At 32.6% G+C, this 20,907-nt stretch overlaps 2 protein-coding genes across 2 annotated transcripts in view; both read left to right on the top strand.

The window, feature by feature from the left end:
• The first annotated feature begins 4,301 nt into the window (after positions 1-4,301).
• Positions 4,302-20,907, top strand: part of LOC143075531 (aspartate--tRNA ligase, mitochondrial-like) — a 250,634-nt gene continuing 234,028 nt past the window's right edge. Inside the window, exon 1 of the mRNA XM_076250972.1 lies at positions 4,302-4,515. Coding sequence (XP_076107087.1) covers positions 4,329-4,515 — 187 coding nt within the window. The 5' untranslated portion in view covers positions 4,302-4,328. The remainder of the gene's footprint in view (positions 4,516-20,907) is intronic.
• LOC143076900 (aspartate--tRNA ligase, mitochondrial-like) overlaps positions 6,330-20,907 on the top strand; it is a 33,082-nt gene continuing 18,504 nt past the window's right edge. The window contains exons 1-4 of the mRNA XM_076252789.1: positions 6,330-6,338; positions 11,956-12,204; positions 17,418-17,513; positions 19,692-19,793. Coding sequence (XP_076108904.1) covers positions 6,330-6,338; positions 11,956-12,204; positions 17,418-17,513; positions 19,692-19,793 — 456 coding nt within the window. The remainder of the gene's footprint in view (positions 6,339-11,955; positions 12,205-17,417; positions 17,514-19,691; positions 19,794-20,907) is intronic.

Below are 20,907 nucleotides of genomic sequence, written 5' to 3' on the forward strand. Positions count from 1 at the left end.
TGTGGAAGAAAAATAAAAATAAAAAAAATAAAAAGAAACGTAGAATAACAATACGTCACCCCAACTCCGTTGAGGGTGCCATAATTAAAGAAACGACACAGATATTTCATCTTCAAGTTTAGATAAATTCTAATTAGTGAAAAAAAGTTATTAAAGGTGATTACATGTAAACATATAAACATTAAAAGTGATATTATTATTATACGTTATAAATTCTTAATTGTTTATTTCTATGTTTTCATAAAAAACAACTTGCTGATTCTTCTTTTTAAAATATTATATGCATATAAATGTTGGATACCTATAATGTATAGTTATGTTTAGAAATATAGCTTTAACTTAGAAAGGAGGCGAAAGATTACTATGGATTTTACTTCATGATATGTTATTTGCCTACTGGGATACATTGAATGTCAATTGATATTTTTCAAACTTGTCCTGTCTTAACAAATGTATATGGTTAATGAATATGGAAGATGCAAAAATTACATTGAAAATAAGTGAATTTATTTCAGAAAACCTTCCAATTTAGATGTATGTTAATATTAAATATGTTTTATTCCATGAAAGTATTTATAAAATATATCTTTGCTTCGTTTTAGTACAAACATTTGTACACTACTGAATGTAATAATAATTTGTTCTGCCATGATAGTCATTGTAAAATTGTTGTATTGTGTGTATATGCCACTTAAGGGCACATGATTGGAAGATAAAATATTGAATCTTAAATCTTATACTATGAAAATGACGAAGTTTTATACACAAACCTACACATATCACACGCATTTGTTTCTATTGATTCTATGTATTTCTGTATTTGCTAGTTTTAAAAAACAGTGATAAGTTAACTTAAAAATCGGTTCACTGATGGATAAATGGAAAAGTAAGGTATCGATGACTACAAACAAAGGTCGCTAACTTTTAAAAAAACAAGAAGAAAAAAAAAAAAAAAAACAAAAAAAAACAAAAAAAAAAAAAAAAACAAACAAAAAGAAATTTGACAATGTTTTGTTATTTGTTTTTACTGTTGAAATTAGTTGTTATGTAAAAATAGATAATTATTCACCTTGAATATGTATTATTGTTGACCATTCGAGATTATTTTTTTTGCGAACCCGTCTTCAGCGTAATGTATGATTTTGATATTACTACTATAGGGCCTCACGGGATTACAGATCGAAAATAATTGCTAAATATATTAGTTTTTGTGTCTTTCAAAACACAAACAATATACAGAATTAATTGCAGGATAAAGACAATAACTGTTTAGTGTCTTTAAATATCAGCTGTATGTGTACTCGGCTCGAAACAGGTGTAGTAGCTCGCTAAACTTAAGCTCGCATACACCTTGTTTCCTAGCCTCGTACAAATACAGCTGATATTTAAAGACACTTAACAGTTATTGTCTATTTATACTGCAACCAGTTGTGTTTATTTCCTAAAAATAGTAACACAGCTATATTTTGTGCAATGTCAATTTCATCATGGAACACTTTTTCCACAGTCAGGGGTTCAATAAGGGATGAAAATAAGTTTAAACTTTGTGTTACAATTTTTATAGCTATCAATTTATTTATTTAAGTTGCAGTATAAAAGCAATATTAGGTCAATGTCATAGAAATATAAACTTTTTTGTACTCGGCGCAAAACTGGGGAAGGGCTCGGTAGAACCTCGCCCTTTCCCAGTTTCTCAGCCTCACACAAAAAAGTTTATATTTTTCTGTTATTAACCTAATATTGTATATATATGTATAATGGTAGAATTAATTTATGATATATGCACATGTACATATGCTGTAACAGTTTCTAGGAAACAGCAAAACGTACACTCAATCCCAAGAAGCAAACGGAATATTCCTATCAAGAATAGAAACATTCGTCCTTTCAGTATTCACTTTTCATTTTGAGATTCAAAGTCACTGCGATAGTAGTTGTGCAACTAAGCGTTTTTACTACGGACCATTTTTTGAATTATGTAACGTCTACCATTTTATGTTTTCTGGGTACATTTTGTTTTTGATCATGAATAATATTGACATTACATTTTCAAACGTTTTATAATGTGCCTGTTGATCGGTGTGTGTCCGTTTATGGTTGGGTCCTGTGCGTTTTTCTTCTCTATCAAGAAGAAGTTTCCAGATTAATATTGATTAAGAGTCTAAACTTGTTGAATTAATATGTTTTAAGCTAAGGCGGGATTTTTTCGCTGTGTTGAAGAATTTTATGAAGTTTTTATTAATTAAAACTATGCATAAGTCTATCGAAAACTGAAATACAGTTAGTATTCACAGCATCAATTTACATATTATGCTAAAACCTTAACTAATATGAAACAAAAACAAAAAACGTTGCAAGGTGAACATTTACTAGGATCGCAATCTGGTTCTCAAACGTTGATCTTAAGGCAAAGAGGTACAACAAATATTTAAGTATGAGAGTCGTACATTAGTTTCCATATAGACATTTGCCACTTTGGTCAAACAAACGGTTAACAAATCTAGAGCGTGTATAATAGACACTAACTTAAACTATGCCCTTGGATACACCTGAGGAGACTGGATTCATTACAGCATGGTCAGATGACTCTTCACCGAGCGTAACCATTTTTGTGAGCGGTAAGTAAACATGACAGCCAGTTCAGTTTTTCATTTTGGATATTTAAGAAATATAAGGAAAAACAAACAAAAAACCAACAAAAAACCAACAAACAAACAAAAAAAATAAACAAACCAACAATCAAACAAACGAAAGACAAAGTTTGTATTGCTTAATGTTTATTTCTGATATTTAGCAACAATCCGATTGTTTGGATTTCATACTAATAGTCCTAATACATAGGTCATATCTTATATGTCTTATATGGTAGCGGAGTGTGGTCGTTGGCAAATTAAGTTCTTTATTGAAAAATGTTATTTGTATGTAGGTATTTACATGTTCCTGTATACACGAAATAATTTGTGTTTCAAATGGTCTTTGCTAATGAATACCATACTGAAGATCATATAGTATTCTGTTCTTTTCAAACTGGTTTAAAATTGGTCTGGTAACTATTTTTTCCCTTTCTTTTTTCAAAAAGTCGTTATTTTCTAGCAAATACGTGCACTGCATTTGCGTGTTTGTTCAATATGTGTGTTTTAACCAGTTTCTAGTGATGTTTTGAAAATATTTTTATTAGAATCGGATATGTTTCCTCTTATAGAGAAAAGCTTCTTGGGTAGAATTTACCTTTTTTTATTTATGGTTTAGGTCTACTTTATTTTTTTAACAAAGCTTCATTGTGTACCACTGTAGCTCAGAATTCGAACGGGTAGATTACCTGGTACCGTAATGAATTTTCGAAGGGAAATTAAGGTATTCTGTGACATAAGAAATAGCAAAACAAATTAAACCGAAAACTGATAGAACCTCAAATAATCTTGAGTGAGATCTATATATCACCTATAAAAGTTTAAAAGTCATACCACCATGATCTCCACATGCGTATATATATAGAATCATGTATGTAACAGTAGACTTTGTCATGTCTAGTGGTAATATGTGTTAACCGGATTTTGTTTCCTCTGTCTTTCTTGTGTATTAGCTTCCTATCTAAGGAACACCCCGCAATGGGTAATCTGCATGTCATTCCATGTTATTATTTTACTTGTCCTCGGTGTTTTTCTCTTGGAAAATTAGTCCATAGCTTGTAAGTATGTCTTGGCTTGTCACTATTTTCCGACAAAAATTTCCAGATTCTTCAATTTTTTTTCCTTCTAAATTCAGATTAAGGATTAGTTTTAAAGAAAGCAAAGTTTGGGACCTGAGTATTTGCAGGAAGCTTAATTGATTAAAAAAGACTGGGCACACTTTGATGTATTTTCCAAGTTTTCCTACTTATAATTCGGCCATGTTAGACCATGTTAGCAAGTTGAATGTTTTTATGTCCCCCTATATCTTTTTACCTTAACTATAATTTATATAATTTCAAAGTTGATTTAATAATTAGTGTTTGTAAACATCCAGTGTATTGTTAATCAAGTCAAAGTTCCGACCGGAGCTCTTTTATAAACCACGTTACTGATCAATCTAAAAAAAAAAAGGGAAAACAAGTTCCTGATACTTCATATCATTTCAAATTTGCGTAATGGAATATTTTAATAGTCTATTTGAAAAATAATGAGGACCCCAAAATCCGCCTCTACAAGAATGATATATATAATGAGGGTACTAGCTTATCTTGTAATGGTGCTTCTTAAATGGAGGAATTTGACAGATAAACAAAAGCCAATTGTTCTGTTTGTTCCTGTCCCCTAACATTTAAATCCCCGTGGACGGCCGTGGGCATAATGTTTCAAAGATCTTTTTTGGCAGTTTCATCATCAGGACTTAGTGGAATCCGAAAACACATTCAGAGGAAATTTATCAACCCGAAGAAACAATTTAGAATCAGATCTACGTCTTTCTTTGTTAGATCCATCAAGTGCAAACCTGACTTGAACAGATCACACTCGACAATAAATTCAATCTCTGAAGGTCATTATTATAGACAATAGATAATATTTATTAGCACAAACACGTTTACATTAAATGGTTATGGCATACAAAATTATATTAATACTGAATATCATCTGTTCCTCAGTCTCAAATCTTAATGCCTGTTGGCACACCTTGTCTCAATTGTCATTTTCATACCACATTTATGTGAGTTTGTGGTCTAGTGGTTAAGACCGATGGCTACAGTGCTGAAGGTTCTGAGTTCGATTCTCACTCAGGGTGCTAAAAATATCAGCACATCAGAAGGGTAATTTTCACCCTCTCACACACATCTCTGGTACCCAGACCGGAGTTTAAACTAGAATGGGTACTTTGGGGGCCTCGGTTGGTCAAAGTTGTCCCTTACTTTGACCTGGAGATCAATCTTCTGATATCTCTCTGGTTTGTCTGTTTCCACCGAGTGGCCCGGTGGTTCTCTCCGAGTACTTCGGCTTCCTCGACCATAATAACAGACTGCCCGGTGTCCTAGCACTCCCTTTGTGTTGGGTGGGGATTGATTGTCCTTGTAAAAATAATTGTCGTATAAACATGCGTTAGTGACACATCTCCATTAATCCCGTTAGGGAGTGTACATGGATGCCACTGTAGTACCCTCGCAGTTTTCGAGGGGTTCTTCGGATATCGGAGGCATTTACCAGTAAATGTACATGCATACCACCCCTGCCCCCTATAACTTTCTAAGTTTTCTATCTCTCCCATATCATGCATATCATTATAACTATTAGCCCAGATGATTATGACGTCTTGAAAGGCTATTTTAAATTTTTATTTGACGCTTCTACCAATGTAAGGCTTCAAAGAAAAAAATATAATAGCCTTTCAAGACATATCTGACGTAATTATTTCACTATTTGGACTATATCACTATCAGCACAACTTCCACAAGGCAATGGCTCTTACGTGTAGTTTTCCTGTGGGTCACACCCAATAATTTCACTCCATACCAAGGATTTTTTTCATAAATAATCAGTGAAATCAGTAAAAGGCTGTTTTTTAGATTCTTCAGGTTTTAGTATTCTGTACTCTCTAGCTAGGTGTCACTGTTAATACTCGATTGTCTCCCATGTAAATATGAAGGTCTCACATGTATATGTACAATTTTCACTCTGGTCAACCACTCACTTGACTTGTACTTTAATTATACTTATAGGTGGAAACTGTACTAAACATATTTAGACAAAAATTAAAAAAATAAACATGATAAACATTCAACATTTATAGTTAAATAGAATGCTTCGCTGAGTGCAGCCTGATACAACTGCAGAGGTTGAAGGCTGAACAGTTTATAGGGCAAATTTGGACACCATATTCACGCTTGATACTGTCTAATTTTGGATTGTGATCAAATTTTTGACATAATATAGGTTTCGGACATTAAATAAAAGTAAAAAAGATGTTACAAATTTATTGCGCAATACTGTCATGACTGTGCAAATGAAGATTTCTTGTTGAAACTTTGAAAAATTCAAAATTTGAAATATTTTGAAATAAAATATGAATCCCTTAAAATATTTGATTTTTTTTAAACACACTGAGTGTACAATGGTGTAAATGTAAATTTTATAACATTAAAAAAAAAAGCATTTGAAAAAAATGATAAATCTGTGAGTTCAAAGGCATCATGATTATAACTTACATGTACTGTGTACAATGGCTCACCAGCATTCTTAATTAAACAATCAACTTTAATTTCAATTAATTTTGAATTGATAACCATGATAACAGATGTACCAAAAAGGTCGAAAGGGTTCAATATTTCATAGGACAATATTTTGCAATATCTTTTCTCTGACATGTCTGAAGTAAGATAAAATCTAAAAAGTATCAGATTGCCTAGGTAGCTGAGTGGTCTTATTAGTTACCACTGTAATCACTATCCAGTCAACACAGAGGTTGTGAGTTTGAACCCTGCTTAAAAAAAAAAAGAAAAAAAAAGGACATATATATATATTGGATCAATAAGGAAGAAAAGAAAAGGGAACAAGATTAAACTTTGCAACAGGCTTGGTCTTAGAAATTATGAAATTAAGATCATTGAAAAAATTAACCAGTTTACAAGATTTGTTACTCATTATTCATCTTCTTTCACATGATGTATCGAAACTTATCTTTGATACATGTGTCCTGCTACAGCCTTAGAAAATATGAGGCTTCAGATAAGGTTACACAGGTATTTATAGTACACAGGTGACTGATTTTGTCTACATGATAAAATCACTCAACTGTAAAAAAGGTTGTATACAGCCGAACGAAAGAAATATTTATATTTAACCCTGGAAGCCAGGAATGGTCCTCATCTATCACATACATTCTTGGATGCATGATGGGCTATTCTTTTGCATGATGAGTACCATAAATAAAATCAATGATTATGAACAAAGATTAATTGATAAATAAATTGATTGATTTTTGGTATAAAACATGTTAAACATCATTTACATTAAATTGTGGTAGTCTGATTTTATTGATGGAAGCCTCAATATCCTTATAGAACCACCAACCTTTGGCAGGAAAAATGGCAATCCTAATTATTTAAGATTGAAGTCAAGTATACTTTGCCTAAGTGGTGTTCAAACTCACAATCTATGGGTTCACAAGCTAGTGCATGATCACAGTAGATTACATCCCAGCTCCTTTGTTCTAACAGGGGTGATCTGAGCCGGATCACCCCTACCAGATCACCCCAGTTTAAATTTCTTTGTTATGCATGCTTTTCTTTGTTCTGTAACATTTTGGCAGGAATTTTAAATCCAGTATAAAACTTATAATTAATTATACGGGGAAGACTATCTATCAAAATTCACGTAGAAAAAATCCAGTGTACATGTATATGCTGGGATTCGAACTCAAGACCTTTAGCATATCAAGCCACGACACATACCACTTCACCAGGACGACTGGATACAAACTAACAGAAATTTAACATACTTAAAGGAAGCAAGATATTTTTATAACTGGGGCGAGTTGGCAGACCTTTACTCAGTGGGGTTTAAACCCTTTTCGTTAAATAAATGAGTTGTCAGACTGATTGTTCAATTTGATTTTACACTTTTTTAAAGTTGGGCGAGTCGGTTACAAGAGTGGGGCGATTTTTTCATAAAGTGGCAATATAGTGTGGGCCGATTGGCCAGTGGGGTGAGTTGACATTGTTTTATATCTACTCATCGTGTTAGGGGGTCATAAAGGGTATACATCATATAGTAATATATAAGTATATAATAATGGTTGTGTGGCGTTCTAAACTAGATTTTATGAATTGTAAATGGTTTTTCGTCTAATCTAAAACAGCTGGGATGTAAAATAGTTATCCCATTCGGACTTGGTGTGTCAGTGTAAGATCACCATCTGGCCTCCGGCCATCAGGATGATCTTACACTGACACACCGCGTCCTTATGGGATAACTATTAATGAACTACTCAGGTCCCTAGGATCATGAGGATTGATAATCACTAATACATAAATAGATTATTACATTGAAACAAGTGGATTATCGAATTTATCCAATCGAGATAGTTAAATAATCAATTTTAAAGTCCAAGCCTCGGCCAGGACTTTAAAATTTATAATTTAACTATTGAGATTGAATAAATCCAATAACCCACACGTTACTATGTAATAAACTGTTTCTCTAATGATTAAAAGATAAATTTCCTTCTTTTCTTAATCAAAATCCCCTTCGAGTGCCTTCCACTTTCCACGAAGTTGTCAATTTCATTAACACCTGTTAGAACATTTTGATTATTTCGGCAACCTGAGAAAGGTTATGACCCTTTGACTTAGCCAATCATCTTCTGAGATCACCGGCAACCACACTTTGATTTTTTTTTTTTATACAATGGGTTTGGAAAGAGATAATAAAATTGAGAAAGGAAATGGTGAATATGTCAAAGCGACAACCACCCGACCATAGAGCAAACAACAGCCGAAGGCAACCAATGGGTCTTCAATGTAGCGAGAATTCCCGCACCCGTAGGTGTCCTTCAGCTGGCCCCTAAAATATGCATAATAGTACAGTGATAATGGACGTCATACTAAACTCCGAATTATACACAAGAAACTAAAATTTAAAATCATACAAGACTAACAAAGGCCAGAGGCTCCTGACTTGGGACAGGCGCAAAATTGTGGCGGGGTTAAACATGTTTATGAGATCTCAACCCTCCCCCTATACCTCTAGCCAATGTAGAAAAGTAAAAGAATAACAATACGCACATTAAAATTCAGTTCAAGAGAAGTCCTAGTCTGATGTCAAAAGATGTAACAAAAGAAAATAAATAAAATGACAATAATACATAAATAACAACAGACTACTAGCAGTTAACTGACATGCCAGCTCCAGACCTCAATTAAACTGATTGAAAGATTATGTCTTCATCATATGAATATCAGGTACAATCCCTCCCGTTAGGGGTTTAGTATCATACTATCATAAAATATATGAGAAGAACATAACCCGTGTCATGCCAACAACTGTTTTTTTAGAAGTAAATGTGTTTAGTTCCGATGCAAAGACCCTATCAGTGAATCAATGTTAAAGCCAAAATATGCAATCTTTAATGACCTGACAACAGTATCGTAACTATATCCCCTTTTAATAAGTCTATTTAAAGGTTTTGTTAGTTTCTGAGGAGAATACTGACATTTTTGTGCTTTATAAAGAATATTTCCATAAAATTTTGGATGTGAAATACCTGAACGTATAAGATGTCTGCATGTTGAGTTATATTTACGAATTATTTCCTTATACCGGTGATAAAATTTAGTAAATGTTTTGACCAGTTTGTGATATCGAAAACCCTGGTGTAATAATTTTTCAGTAATACATAAATTTCTCTCGCTAAAATCTAATACATTGTTACATACACGAGCGAATCGTACAAGTTGAGATATATAAACACCATAAGATGGTGACAAGGGAACGTCACCATCTAAAAATGGATAATTAACAATAGGAAATGAAAAATCATCTCTTTTATCATAAATTTTTGTATTAAGCTTCCCGTTTATGATATAGATATCAAGATCGAGGAAAGGGCAGTGGTCATTGTTATCATTAGCTTTATTTAAAGTAAGTTCTACAGGATAAATTTCTTTAGTATACATACTGAAGTCGTCATTATTTAGAGCCAATATATCATCCAAATATCTAAAAGTATTGTTAAATTTTTGTATCAAATGTTGTTTTGATGGGTCTTTGCTAATTTTAGTCATAAATTGTAACTCATAACAATACAAAAACAGGTCCGCAATAAGTGGTGCACAGTTAGTCCCCATTGGAATTCCAATAACTTGACGATATACGGAATCTCCAAAGCGAACAAAAATGTTATCAAGTAAAAATTCAAGTGCATAAATAGTATCAAAGCATGTCCAATTGACATAGTTCTTTTGTTTATTGCTACTAAAAAATGATCTAAAAGAGTTTGAACATATGTACTCGCATTCCGACTTTTTAAATGCCCAGTTAATTAGGGATGTGAATTTTTTCTTAATAAGAATATGAGGCAAAGTGGTATATAGGGTAGAAAAATCAAAACTTTGAACAGATTCAAAATCACCAATATATGCATGCAATTTATCAAGTACTTCCAACGAGTTTTTGACACTCCAAAAGTAATTAATTCCACTATTTTCAAAGGCCTTATTTGAACAATTTATTATCAGGTTTTTTATTGTACCAAGTGTACTAGTAAGTAAAACAGACAATTTAGTAGTTGAACAATGGCTGGAAGATGAAATAAATCTATATTTGTAAGGTTTTTTGTGCAGCTTCGGAAGCCAGTACATAGTTGGGACTTTCATTGTGTTTGGTTCTGCTTGTAAAGAAGTAGCTAAAAGTTTATGTTTGTTACAGATGTCGTTTTCTGAAAATGAAGTCAGTTGGAATGTTGGTGAATTCGTGATTTCCTTTTGCAGAACCTCTATATAAAATTTACGTCAAACAATAATGATATTATTAGCAGCTTTATCAGCCGGGACAAAAACAAATTCCTTGGCTAGTTCTGTTAGTTTATTTTTGATACGCGAAATAGGGTTTTTATAGTTTTTGTTGAGGGTAAAATGTTCTTTAAAATGTTGTATTCGAATATCAACTATCTTCATTACTGAATTAATAAAAGAGTCCAAAGATTTTTTGTCAGCTTTTTCCCGTTTTACCCATTTCAAACAGTAGGCGCGGAGTGAGTCGTTGATGATATTACGACACTCATTCCAGTTAATAGTTGACGGGGGACGATATTTAGGTCCTTTACTGAGGAATGATTTTAACTCTCGGTCGCGAACGATGTTAAGGTCTCCTGTTATAACATGGGAAATTGGTCCATAGGTGTATTCTGAATTACTGCAATTACACGACATAGGTGTATTTTCAGTGATATTTACATCTTTACACAATTGGCTATAATTAAACACATATTTTCGGGTAGATTTCTTGTAAATATAACAAATGAGAGGGAGTTCAGTATTATCAAAATATCCAGGAATTTGGTCTTTAACAGAATGGTCGTTAAAAATACCGGCAATATTTACAAAATCAAAACCTTTATTGACATACTTTATTTTAATAAAATGTTTTTTATGATCTTCAGGTCGATCAATTTTTGGAAACAGTTTAGAATAACAATATGCCATTATAATTTGGACAATTTCATACTTAGGACTGTAATATGAAATTGTGTTGCAATCCTCTAAAATTTTATTTAATTTATTTATAGGTAAAGAACAAAGCTTGGTTAACAGATAATGTCTGCCGTTGTTTTTTGAAATGGAAATTAGGTCCGAAATATTTGTATGGTTGGTCCGAAATTTTCTTTGATTGCGATTTTTTCTGCGTCCATGAGAACGATTTTTACGAACAGTTTTAGAAACTATATCCAAAATGTTAACAGAATCGGTTCTTGATATATTGCCAATTCCCATGATATTATCATTAAGACCGAGAGGGTAGACTGTCTGTAATTTTTTAATCCAATTTAATTCATTTATTTTTCGTGATCGTACAAACTTGGAATGAGATTCACCAGGCTGCTTATTTACTACTTCTAAAGGTTGAACTGTTAAATATTTAATAGGATGACTGTGCTTCTTAAGATGTTGATAAATGATACTTTTGAATTTATTGGGTCAGTGGCATATATAAACATATTTCCATAGAATTAGAGAAATGTATATGTACACCATGCATACAATATTATCCTACATTAATCTTGTAACTTAAACTCATCTTTATTTAGTTTTACTTTTACACCAAGTTAATTAGATGTCTTTCAAATTGACCATTATTTTGAATAACTGTTATAACATTAATTTTGTAATTGCTCAAGACTCAATCATTTAAATTGATGGATGAAGTGATTCACAACAGCTGACTTGTCAGTTTTGAAATTAACAAAAAGTGACCAATAATTATTGACATCAAGATACATGTAAATGCTTTCATTGGTTCATCATGCATTTATTTCATTTCCTCAAAATTTATTACAGAGGTTAATCCGATAAGAAGAGCAGTAAGCTATACCAGAAGAAGCCATCTTTGTGGAGAATTGACTAAAGAGAATGTAGGCCAGGAAGTCACATTATGTGGCTGGATACAGTATCATCGATTCCATGGACTTTTCTTGATTTTAAGAGATTGGTCTGGCATTGTTCAGGTTGTCCTGTCTGAAAAGGTAATTTTGTGTTAAAAAAAAGAGCATTTAAATAGATACTAAAAATTGTTCGACAACAAATGTTTTATTTAACAAAGTAATTCAATCTTAATGTATGAATGAAAGCCATTATGTAAATGGACAGAAAAAGTGGAGAGTGTCTTTGAGTTATAACTGAAATTTAATTTATAAATTTTTTATTAATTGAAATTTTTGAAAGCAGATACTACATGTACCTAGGTAAATATTATTAGTTATCTTGGTGTAATCAGGGGTGTACAGAATTTTACACCGTTGTTGAAAATTCATATGAATTTTCAACAACGGTGTAAAATTGCGTACACCCCTGATTACACCAAGATAACGAATTTATTTCTTATGAACAATTCCTTTACTCATTTTGAAATCAAGATGTAAAATTGTAAAAATGGTGATGAAAATTTTCCAGCGTAATATTTTTTCAATGTCCATGTTGCTGCTCATTGTCAAATATTTTTTTACTTTATTTTTGGAAAAATTCAGAAAATTTTTGTGTTCTTTTGAGTTAACAAAAAAACAAAAAAACTTTATATTTTTTTTTATTTTTAATTCTTTTTTTTCTTTTTTTTTTTTTTTTGTTTAACATTTTCTTAATATTTTTTTTTCTTTATTTTGGAAACATTTTATTTTTTATTTTTTTTTGGCAAAATTTCATTTTTTAAAAATTTTTGGCAAAATTTTATTTATCCCCGGGTGAACACGGGTGGGGTGTTATTTACACCGGGGTAGTCAACCAATCAGATTGCAGTATTTTTGCTGCATAAGAAATAAAAGATAATCTCACCCCAATCTAATTGCTTTGAAATGAAACATGGCTTAGTGATATTAATCTCAATACCAAATAAGTATTTATAAAAGCCCTGATGAAACTTGAATTGAAATAACTACTTCAGAGAGTATATATAGATTCTATGTGTGTATTAAAGGGAAATTCCGCGATTTTTTACTTATCATCTAATTATGTTCATCTTAACATAAAAAACACATTTGCAAAGTTTTAAATTTATATTCCTTCTAATAACGGAGAAAATCAAGTATTTGTAACTTTTTTGGTTGAATTCTCGAGTGGGTCGTGACGTATTAGCCCGATTTATTGAATTCTGGGAAAAAATAAAATCTGTTTAACTCTTATAGCTTATCGACAATATACGTAATTAAAAGCGCACAGCTGACGAATGGTCGAAGTTATTAACCACAATATAAGAATAAACGAAAATAAATATGCATATATATACCGTTTTGTATTGATTGAATTAAACTCCTATAAAATTATCTCTAGTAAATGTTTTTGAAATTTTAATTAATTATTGTTGAGATTTTTTTCATAAAATATTTATTGAACATTTTTACTGATATTGAACTGAAAATATTTCAGTTCTATTTACCGTTATTGTTTTGATAATCATTTCAATGCAACTAATGTGTGAGCAGAGTGTGTATATTATTTTGTAAAGGTCACTGTATATTTCTCGGCACGAGGTCAATTCGTTTACCTTGTAGCTATGTAGCCGCAGGTGTGAGTTCAAGCGTACACAGGTATAAATGTTGTTATTTGGAAAGGATAAACAGAAAGATTAGAAAGAGTATATGCTGTCACGATGTTAATACACTAAGATTTAATACACGATGAGAATAAAGATACAATAATTAAATTGTGTAAATTAATTGAAAATAAAATTCAGATTCGTAATTCCGAAAGTGTATAAAAATAAAAGGAAACAATTTTTGATTACTTTCTTAGCGGCAATTGGCGTCAAGATTCAAATATGAAGCAAAAAATAGTAGTTTTAATCTTTAATAAAAACTAAATGCAATATTACCCAATTTGATATACCATTGTACATCTGTTTGATATCATTGACTTTACCGGAATTTCTTAACTTGTATTCAAATCTGGCTGTGTTTAAATGCTAATAAAACTATTGCAATTTTAAAGTTTTTAATTGACAAAAAAATACAACATACAACATGCATGATTTTTTTTAGTTTCTTTTTAACATTTTATTCTTACATAATTAAATTCATTTGACAATCATTTGCACGATTTTTTTGTGAAAAGAATACCAATTATCTAAGCTAAGGTATTATTTCTTTTGAGGATTTTTGAGGATTTTAAAAAAAAAATTCTATGATAATATTTGTGCAATGTTGAACATGATAGCCGTCATTAATCCAAATAAGTAATACAGTAGTTGTAATAAAAGTTATATTTTAGTCATGCATAACTGATATTGACGAATTTATAATAGTTCGTCCATACATCGTTGTTCATGAAACAATCATTATTAGTATACATGTAAGTTTCCTGACGTATAAGAGCCATTGAGGATGAGCTCCAGAGAAATCAGACTAGTGGCGTTTCGTTCGTTTGTTTGTTGGGAAAGGAGAGGAAATGCAACCGCTTGTACAGATAAACGACAGAATTACCATACAAGCATTTATATTCAACACAATCAGAAAGAGTTCCCATCGTTAGACGGGGAATATGAAGGCTTCCAAGAATGAACAAGAAAACAGACTATCGACATCGACCGCTTGTTCTTGATATTTGAAATTATGATATAGTGATGAGTTCTTGCGTCTGACAAAAACTAAATTCCTTCATGGTTATATCTTGCCATACGTTTATATTGGTTTGTAAGGTGATTACTCAAAATCGTTATTTGAAAATCCTGTTTGTGAGATGTAGATTCATTTCAATACAGAAATTTCGTCTATATATTTCACAAGTGTATAACACGTAGAAGCTCTGAAGGTCCATTAATCCCATTTTGTTTGGGTGTGAACCATCGATGTTTACAGCCATATCAAAGAATAAGGTGATGGTGGTAGAAAGAACTATGGGCGTCATGTGGCAAATATTACATGCATATCGGACAATGAGTTGTCAATCTGTATGAAAAGATTTCCAATACAACCATCTTATTGAGAAGGAATGTTTACATGCTATACTCTCGTACTAGTATTACAGGGTTCTTGTGGCGTTCACCTTAGACACACATCGTTTTAACGATGTTTAAAAAAAGACAGAACCAATTTAATGTCATATTTCCCTATTTTTTAAATATAACTAAAAGTCTTTTATCTGACAAGAATACCCCTATTTAGCGAACAAGTAATTTATTCTTTTTTCTGTTATTGAATACAAAGAAAGAAAATAAATCCCGAAATTAATTTGAAACTTTGATACTCAAAAGTTTCCCAGCAAAATATTCACATTCCCTGGGGATAATTAGTGTTCGTCCAGTGGCATATATAACAATTGTGATGACGAATTCCTTCCTTTGTTCGAGAACAATCTTATTGAAATATAAATCTGTGATTTTCCTAGGTCCACAGCTTCAATGAACCAAAGCAAAAGTTATACTTCGACCTGTATTTAATTTAAATTGGTTCTCTTTTTCTTTTGGTATACAATAGTCTATCGACATTCGATGATTACATACTGTTGGCATACGTGGACTAGTCTATTTACAACACTTTTACCCCTATTTATTCAAAATATATGTTTTTTTCTTATGTTCAATGTATACATGTATATATTTTAAATTGCGCTATACTGAGTTCCGTAACTTTCTATCCAGTCGTATAAACGAATCGTCGGCAAGTGCGTACATTTTTTTAAATCAATATTTCTGGTCTGTTCCAATCTGTCCTTCACTATTGACAATGACTATATATTACATTTTCCCAAATTCACCCTTGGAAAAAATATTTAAATAGATTTTAACTTCATCAAATCTTATTTTTTGGGTATTATTTATATTTTTATGAATTATATTCTTTACACCAGAAATGTTATTTATAAACAAGCGTATGAGTTTAGTAATGACAAGTAAGACAGAGTTGTATATTATACATCTGATAGTTCAAAATGGAAAGTTATAAGTTATCAGCCGTGTACACTGATCAATACCTGCAGAAGTGAAACGATGCATGAGCTTGCAAGCCCGACAGGAAATCGCTTGAATACCTGGACGTGTCACCTCACACCCCTCACAATACCTTTGGAAGTAATACCTTTAGCCATGCTGGTGATCAGATGAGGGAAGATCAATATATATTTGAAAAAAGTTTATTACTTTAAAGAATTATGAACAAATTAGATTTTCGAAAAGAATTTTCACGGAACACTTATTTATGATTTCAACTTTGACTTTTCACCTAATTCCAATATCAACAGTTTAAAAACAACAGACCATGGTAATTTAAATTAATTTAAAGTAAGAATATTTTCCGTATCAAGTTAGTTAGTCGGATAAAACAACCGTACGATTGACAAGATATCGACACGCAATTACGACTACATCGGTTACTGTAGTTTTGTTTCTTTGTGGTTTATAGACATATCTTTTTTATTAATGGGGAAAGAAGACAAGATGGCGGATCGCAAAGAATTGATACTCTAAATTTAAAATCGATGGTGATCGCTTATCTAGCGGAATAAAACTTTAATATCTATGAATTTGAGCATTTTTATACAGAATGAACATAATATCAATTTTTGATTTTTTTGCGAAGTTTCCCTTTAACAATGATTAATTTGAAAACAAAACTTTACGACAAAAGAGATGATTTCAGCTTTCCAATTGTGAACTTTCCATTTCTAAGTAGCAACATTCCAGCAGCACCTGCATACGGGGTATATATCTCCCAATTGATACGATATTCCCCGTGCTTGCATTTCCTATCATGATTTTCTTGATAGAGGGTTGTTGCTCACAAGGAAGCTATTAAACCAAGAGTTCCAAATGGTGAAGTTGAAATCATCCCTTCGTAAATTTTACGGACGCCATCACGAGTTGGTTGACTGTTATGGAATAACCGTATCACAAATGATATCGGATATGTTCCTTACGTCGTAACTACAATCCCCTTCCCTTTCCTGAATGTGACCTACCGAATTAGACTATTTACCGGATTTGTTATCACATAAGCAACACGACGGGTGCCGCATGTGGAGCAGGATCTGCCTACCCTTCCGGAGCACCTGAGATCACCCCTAGTTTTTTGGTGGGGTTCGTGTTGTTTATTCTTTAGTTTTCTATGTTGTGTCGTGTGTGCTGTTGTTTGTTTGTCTTTTTCCTTTTTAGCCATGGCGTTGTCAGTTTGTTTTAGATTTATGAGTTTGACTGTCCCTTTGGTATCTTTCGTCCCTCTTTTGTAAATGTTTTGACTTTTTCTCTAAATTTCAGACAGCATCAGAGCTTGATAAAGATAATCTTTCCCTAGAAAGTGTAATGGAAGTGAAAGGCATTGTCATACCTAGACCAGAAGGACAGGAAAACATGGTATGTATTTAAGTCTCATGGTTGTTAAGTTTTTTTTGTCATTGCATTTATATCAATTTTGTGATTTCTTTATGATATGCTGATCTTTTTGTGCATTTAGTTGTTTTTTTTAGCTCACCTTTTCCCATCACTTTGCGTCCGTCTCTGTCGTTGTCCGTCGTCGTTAACTTAAAAAAAATCTTCTCCTCTGAAACTAATGGGCCAAATTAAACCAAACTTGGCCACAATCATCATTGGGGTATCTAGTTTAAAAAATGTGTCCGGTGATCCGGCCAACCAACCAAGATGGCTGCCATGGCTAAAAATAGAACATAGGGGGTTAAATGCAGTATTTGGCTTATAACTCAAAAACCAAAGCATTTAGAGCAAATCTGACATGGGGTTAAATTATTTATCAAGTCAAGATCTATCTGCCCTGAAATGTTTGAGATGAATCGGACAAACCGTTGTTTGGTTGCTGCCCCTGAATTAGTAATTTTAAGGACATATTTGCTGTTTTGGTTATTATCTTGAATATTATTATAGATAAAGATAAACTGTAAACAGCAATAATGTTCAGGAAAGTAAGATCTACTAATAAGTCAGCATGATCAAAATTGTCAGTTGACCCCTTAAGGAGTTATTGCCCTTTAAAGTCAATTTTTAACCATTTTCAAAAATTTTAGTATTCTTTTAAAAAAATCTTCTCCTCTGAAACTACTAGGCCAAATTTCACTAAACTTGGCCACAATCAATATTGGGGCATCTGGTTTAAAAAATGTGTGACGTGACCTGGCCAACCAACCAAGATGGCTGCCATGGCTAAAAATAGAACATAGGGGTAGTTTTTTGGCTTATAACTAAAAAACCAAAGCATTTAGAGCAAATCTGACACAGGGTGAAAATGTTTATCAGGTCAAGATCTATCTGCCCTGAAATTTTCAGATAAATCGGACAACCTGTTGTGGGGTTGCTGCCCCTAAATTGGTAATTTTAAGGAAATTTTGCTGTTTTTGGTTATTATCTTGAATATTATTATAGATAGAGATTAAGTGTAAACAGCAATAATGTTCAGCAAAATAAGATCTACAAATAAGTCTCATGATCAAAATTGTCAATTGACCCCTTAAGGAGTAATTGCCCTTTATAGTCAATTTTTAACAATTTTCATAAATTTTTGTAAATTTTTAGAAAATATTTTTAACTGTATTTACTGGGCCAAGTTCATTATAAATAGAGATAATTGTAGCAACAAGAATGTTCAGTAAAGAAAGATCTACAAACACATCACCATCACCAAAACACAATTGTGTCATGAATTTATCTGTGTCCATTGTTTAGTATGCACATAGACCAACTTGGCAAGGTGAGCGACACAGGCTCTTGAGAGCCTTTATTTGGAATAAGGGAAAGGGGGAGGTGAAAAAAAATTGGTGGGGTTCAATTTTTCTTATTTCAGATTTCAGAAAAGAAAAAGAAAATTTCTTTAAATATCAAAGGATTAATATTCAACAGCATAGTGAATTGCTCAAAAGCAAAAAAAAAACATTCTAAGTTCATTAGACCACATTCATTCTGTGTCAGAAACCTATACTGTGTCAACTATTCAATCACAATCCAAATTCAGAGCTGTATCCAGTTTGAATGTTGTGTCCATACTAGCCCCAACCGTTCAGGGTTCGACCTCTGCGGTTGTATAAAGCTGCACCCTACAGAGCATCTGGTTTGTTATTATCTTAGATATCGTTATAGTATCTAATAATATCCAATATTTAATACTATTAATTATAATGTTAACCTTAATGATTTACACGACTTCCAAAGCATCAGTACATACAGGTGAATGACACAGGCTCTTAAGAGCCTCTAGTTTATTTCGTGCCCTGTTTTCAAATTAGTCCATATATTTTAGGTTTAATTTGAAGGGTCTCAAATAAAACTGTGTTTGATTTCAAATAATTTTTTTATGTTTTTTTTTTATATCCTGAATCTAACCATGTTGTTAGATTTTGAATATCAGAACACTTAAGTAAATCAAATGTCCCATTTAAAATTTTTAAGGTCTATGACCATATTTTTTTTTTGTCTGAAACCTATACTATGTCAAAAATCTTTCTGGAGAGAAATGTGAAATGTATTGGAAAATGGTCTTTTCCTAAAGCTATTGTAACTTCTCAAAACATATTAATTATATTTCAGAACATGAAAACAGGAGAGATAGAAATTGAAGCAAGAGAGGTTGATTTATTGAACCAATGTAAGGAAAGAATACCTATTGGTCTTGGTGATCATCTACAACCAGTAAGTCTACAATAATTTACTTTACATTCATGTAATCATTGTACCTGTTGATTCATTGTTATTTGTGCAGATGGGGTACTCATTTTTGTGCACATGGCTACTCATGTTTGTGCAGATGGGGTATTCTCATGTTTGTGCAGATGGGGTATTTTCATGTTTGTGCAGGTGGGGTATTCTCATGTTTGTGCAGATGGGGTATTCTTATGTTTGTACAGATGGTGTGTGCTCATGTTTGTACAGATGGTGTGTGCTCATGTTTGTGCACTTTTGGGTACTCATGTTTGTGCAAATGGGGTACTCATGTTTGTGCAGATGGGGTATTTTACATGTTTGTGCAGATGGGGTATTCTTATGTGTGTACAGATGGTGTGTGCTCATGTTTGTGCAGATGGTGTGTGCTCATGTTTGTGCACTTTTGGGTACTCATGTTTGTGCAAATGGGGTATTCTTATGTTTGTACAGATGGTGTGTGCTCATGTTTGTACAGATGGTGTATACTCATGTTTGTGCACTTTTGGGTACTCATGTTTGTGCAAATGGGGTACTCATGTTTGTGCAAATGGGGTACTCATGTTTGTGCAGATGGGGTATTCTCATGTTTGTGCAGATGGGGTATTCTCATGTTTGTGCAGATGGGGTATTCTCATGTTTGTGCAGATGGGGTATTCTCATGTTTGTACAGATGGGGTATTCTCATGTTTGTGCAGATGGTGTGTGCTCATGTTTGTACAGATGGTGTGTGCTCATGTTTGTACAGATGGGGTATTCTCATGTTTGTGCAGATGGTGTGTGCTCATGTTTGTACAGATGGTGTGTGCTCATGTTTGTGCACATTTGGGTACTCATGTTTGTGCAAATAGGGTACTCATGTTTGTGCAGATGGGGTATTTTACATGTTTGTGCAGATGGGGTATTCTCATGTTTGTACAGATGGGGTATTCTCATGTTTGTACAGATGGGGTATTCTCATGTTTGTACAGATGGTGTATACTCATGTTTGTGCACAATTGGGTACTCATGTTTGTTCAGATGGGGTCATGATGTTTATGGGTGCTATAAACAGTTTCGTATAAAAAACTAGGGGTTATTCCCAGACTAAAAAGAGACATGGAGG

This window comes from Mytilus galloprovincialis, chromosome 5, assembly GCF_965363235.1.
Source record: "Mytilus galloprovincialis chromosome 5, xbMytGall1.hap1.1, whole genome shotgun sequence".
Lineage (NCBI taxonomy): Eukaryota > Metazoa > Mollusca > Bivalvia > Mytilida > Mytilidae > Mytilus > Mytilus galloprovincialis.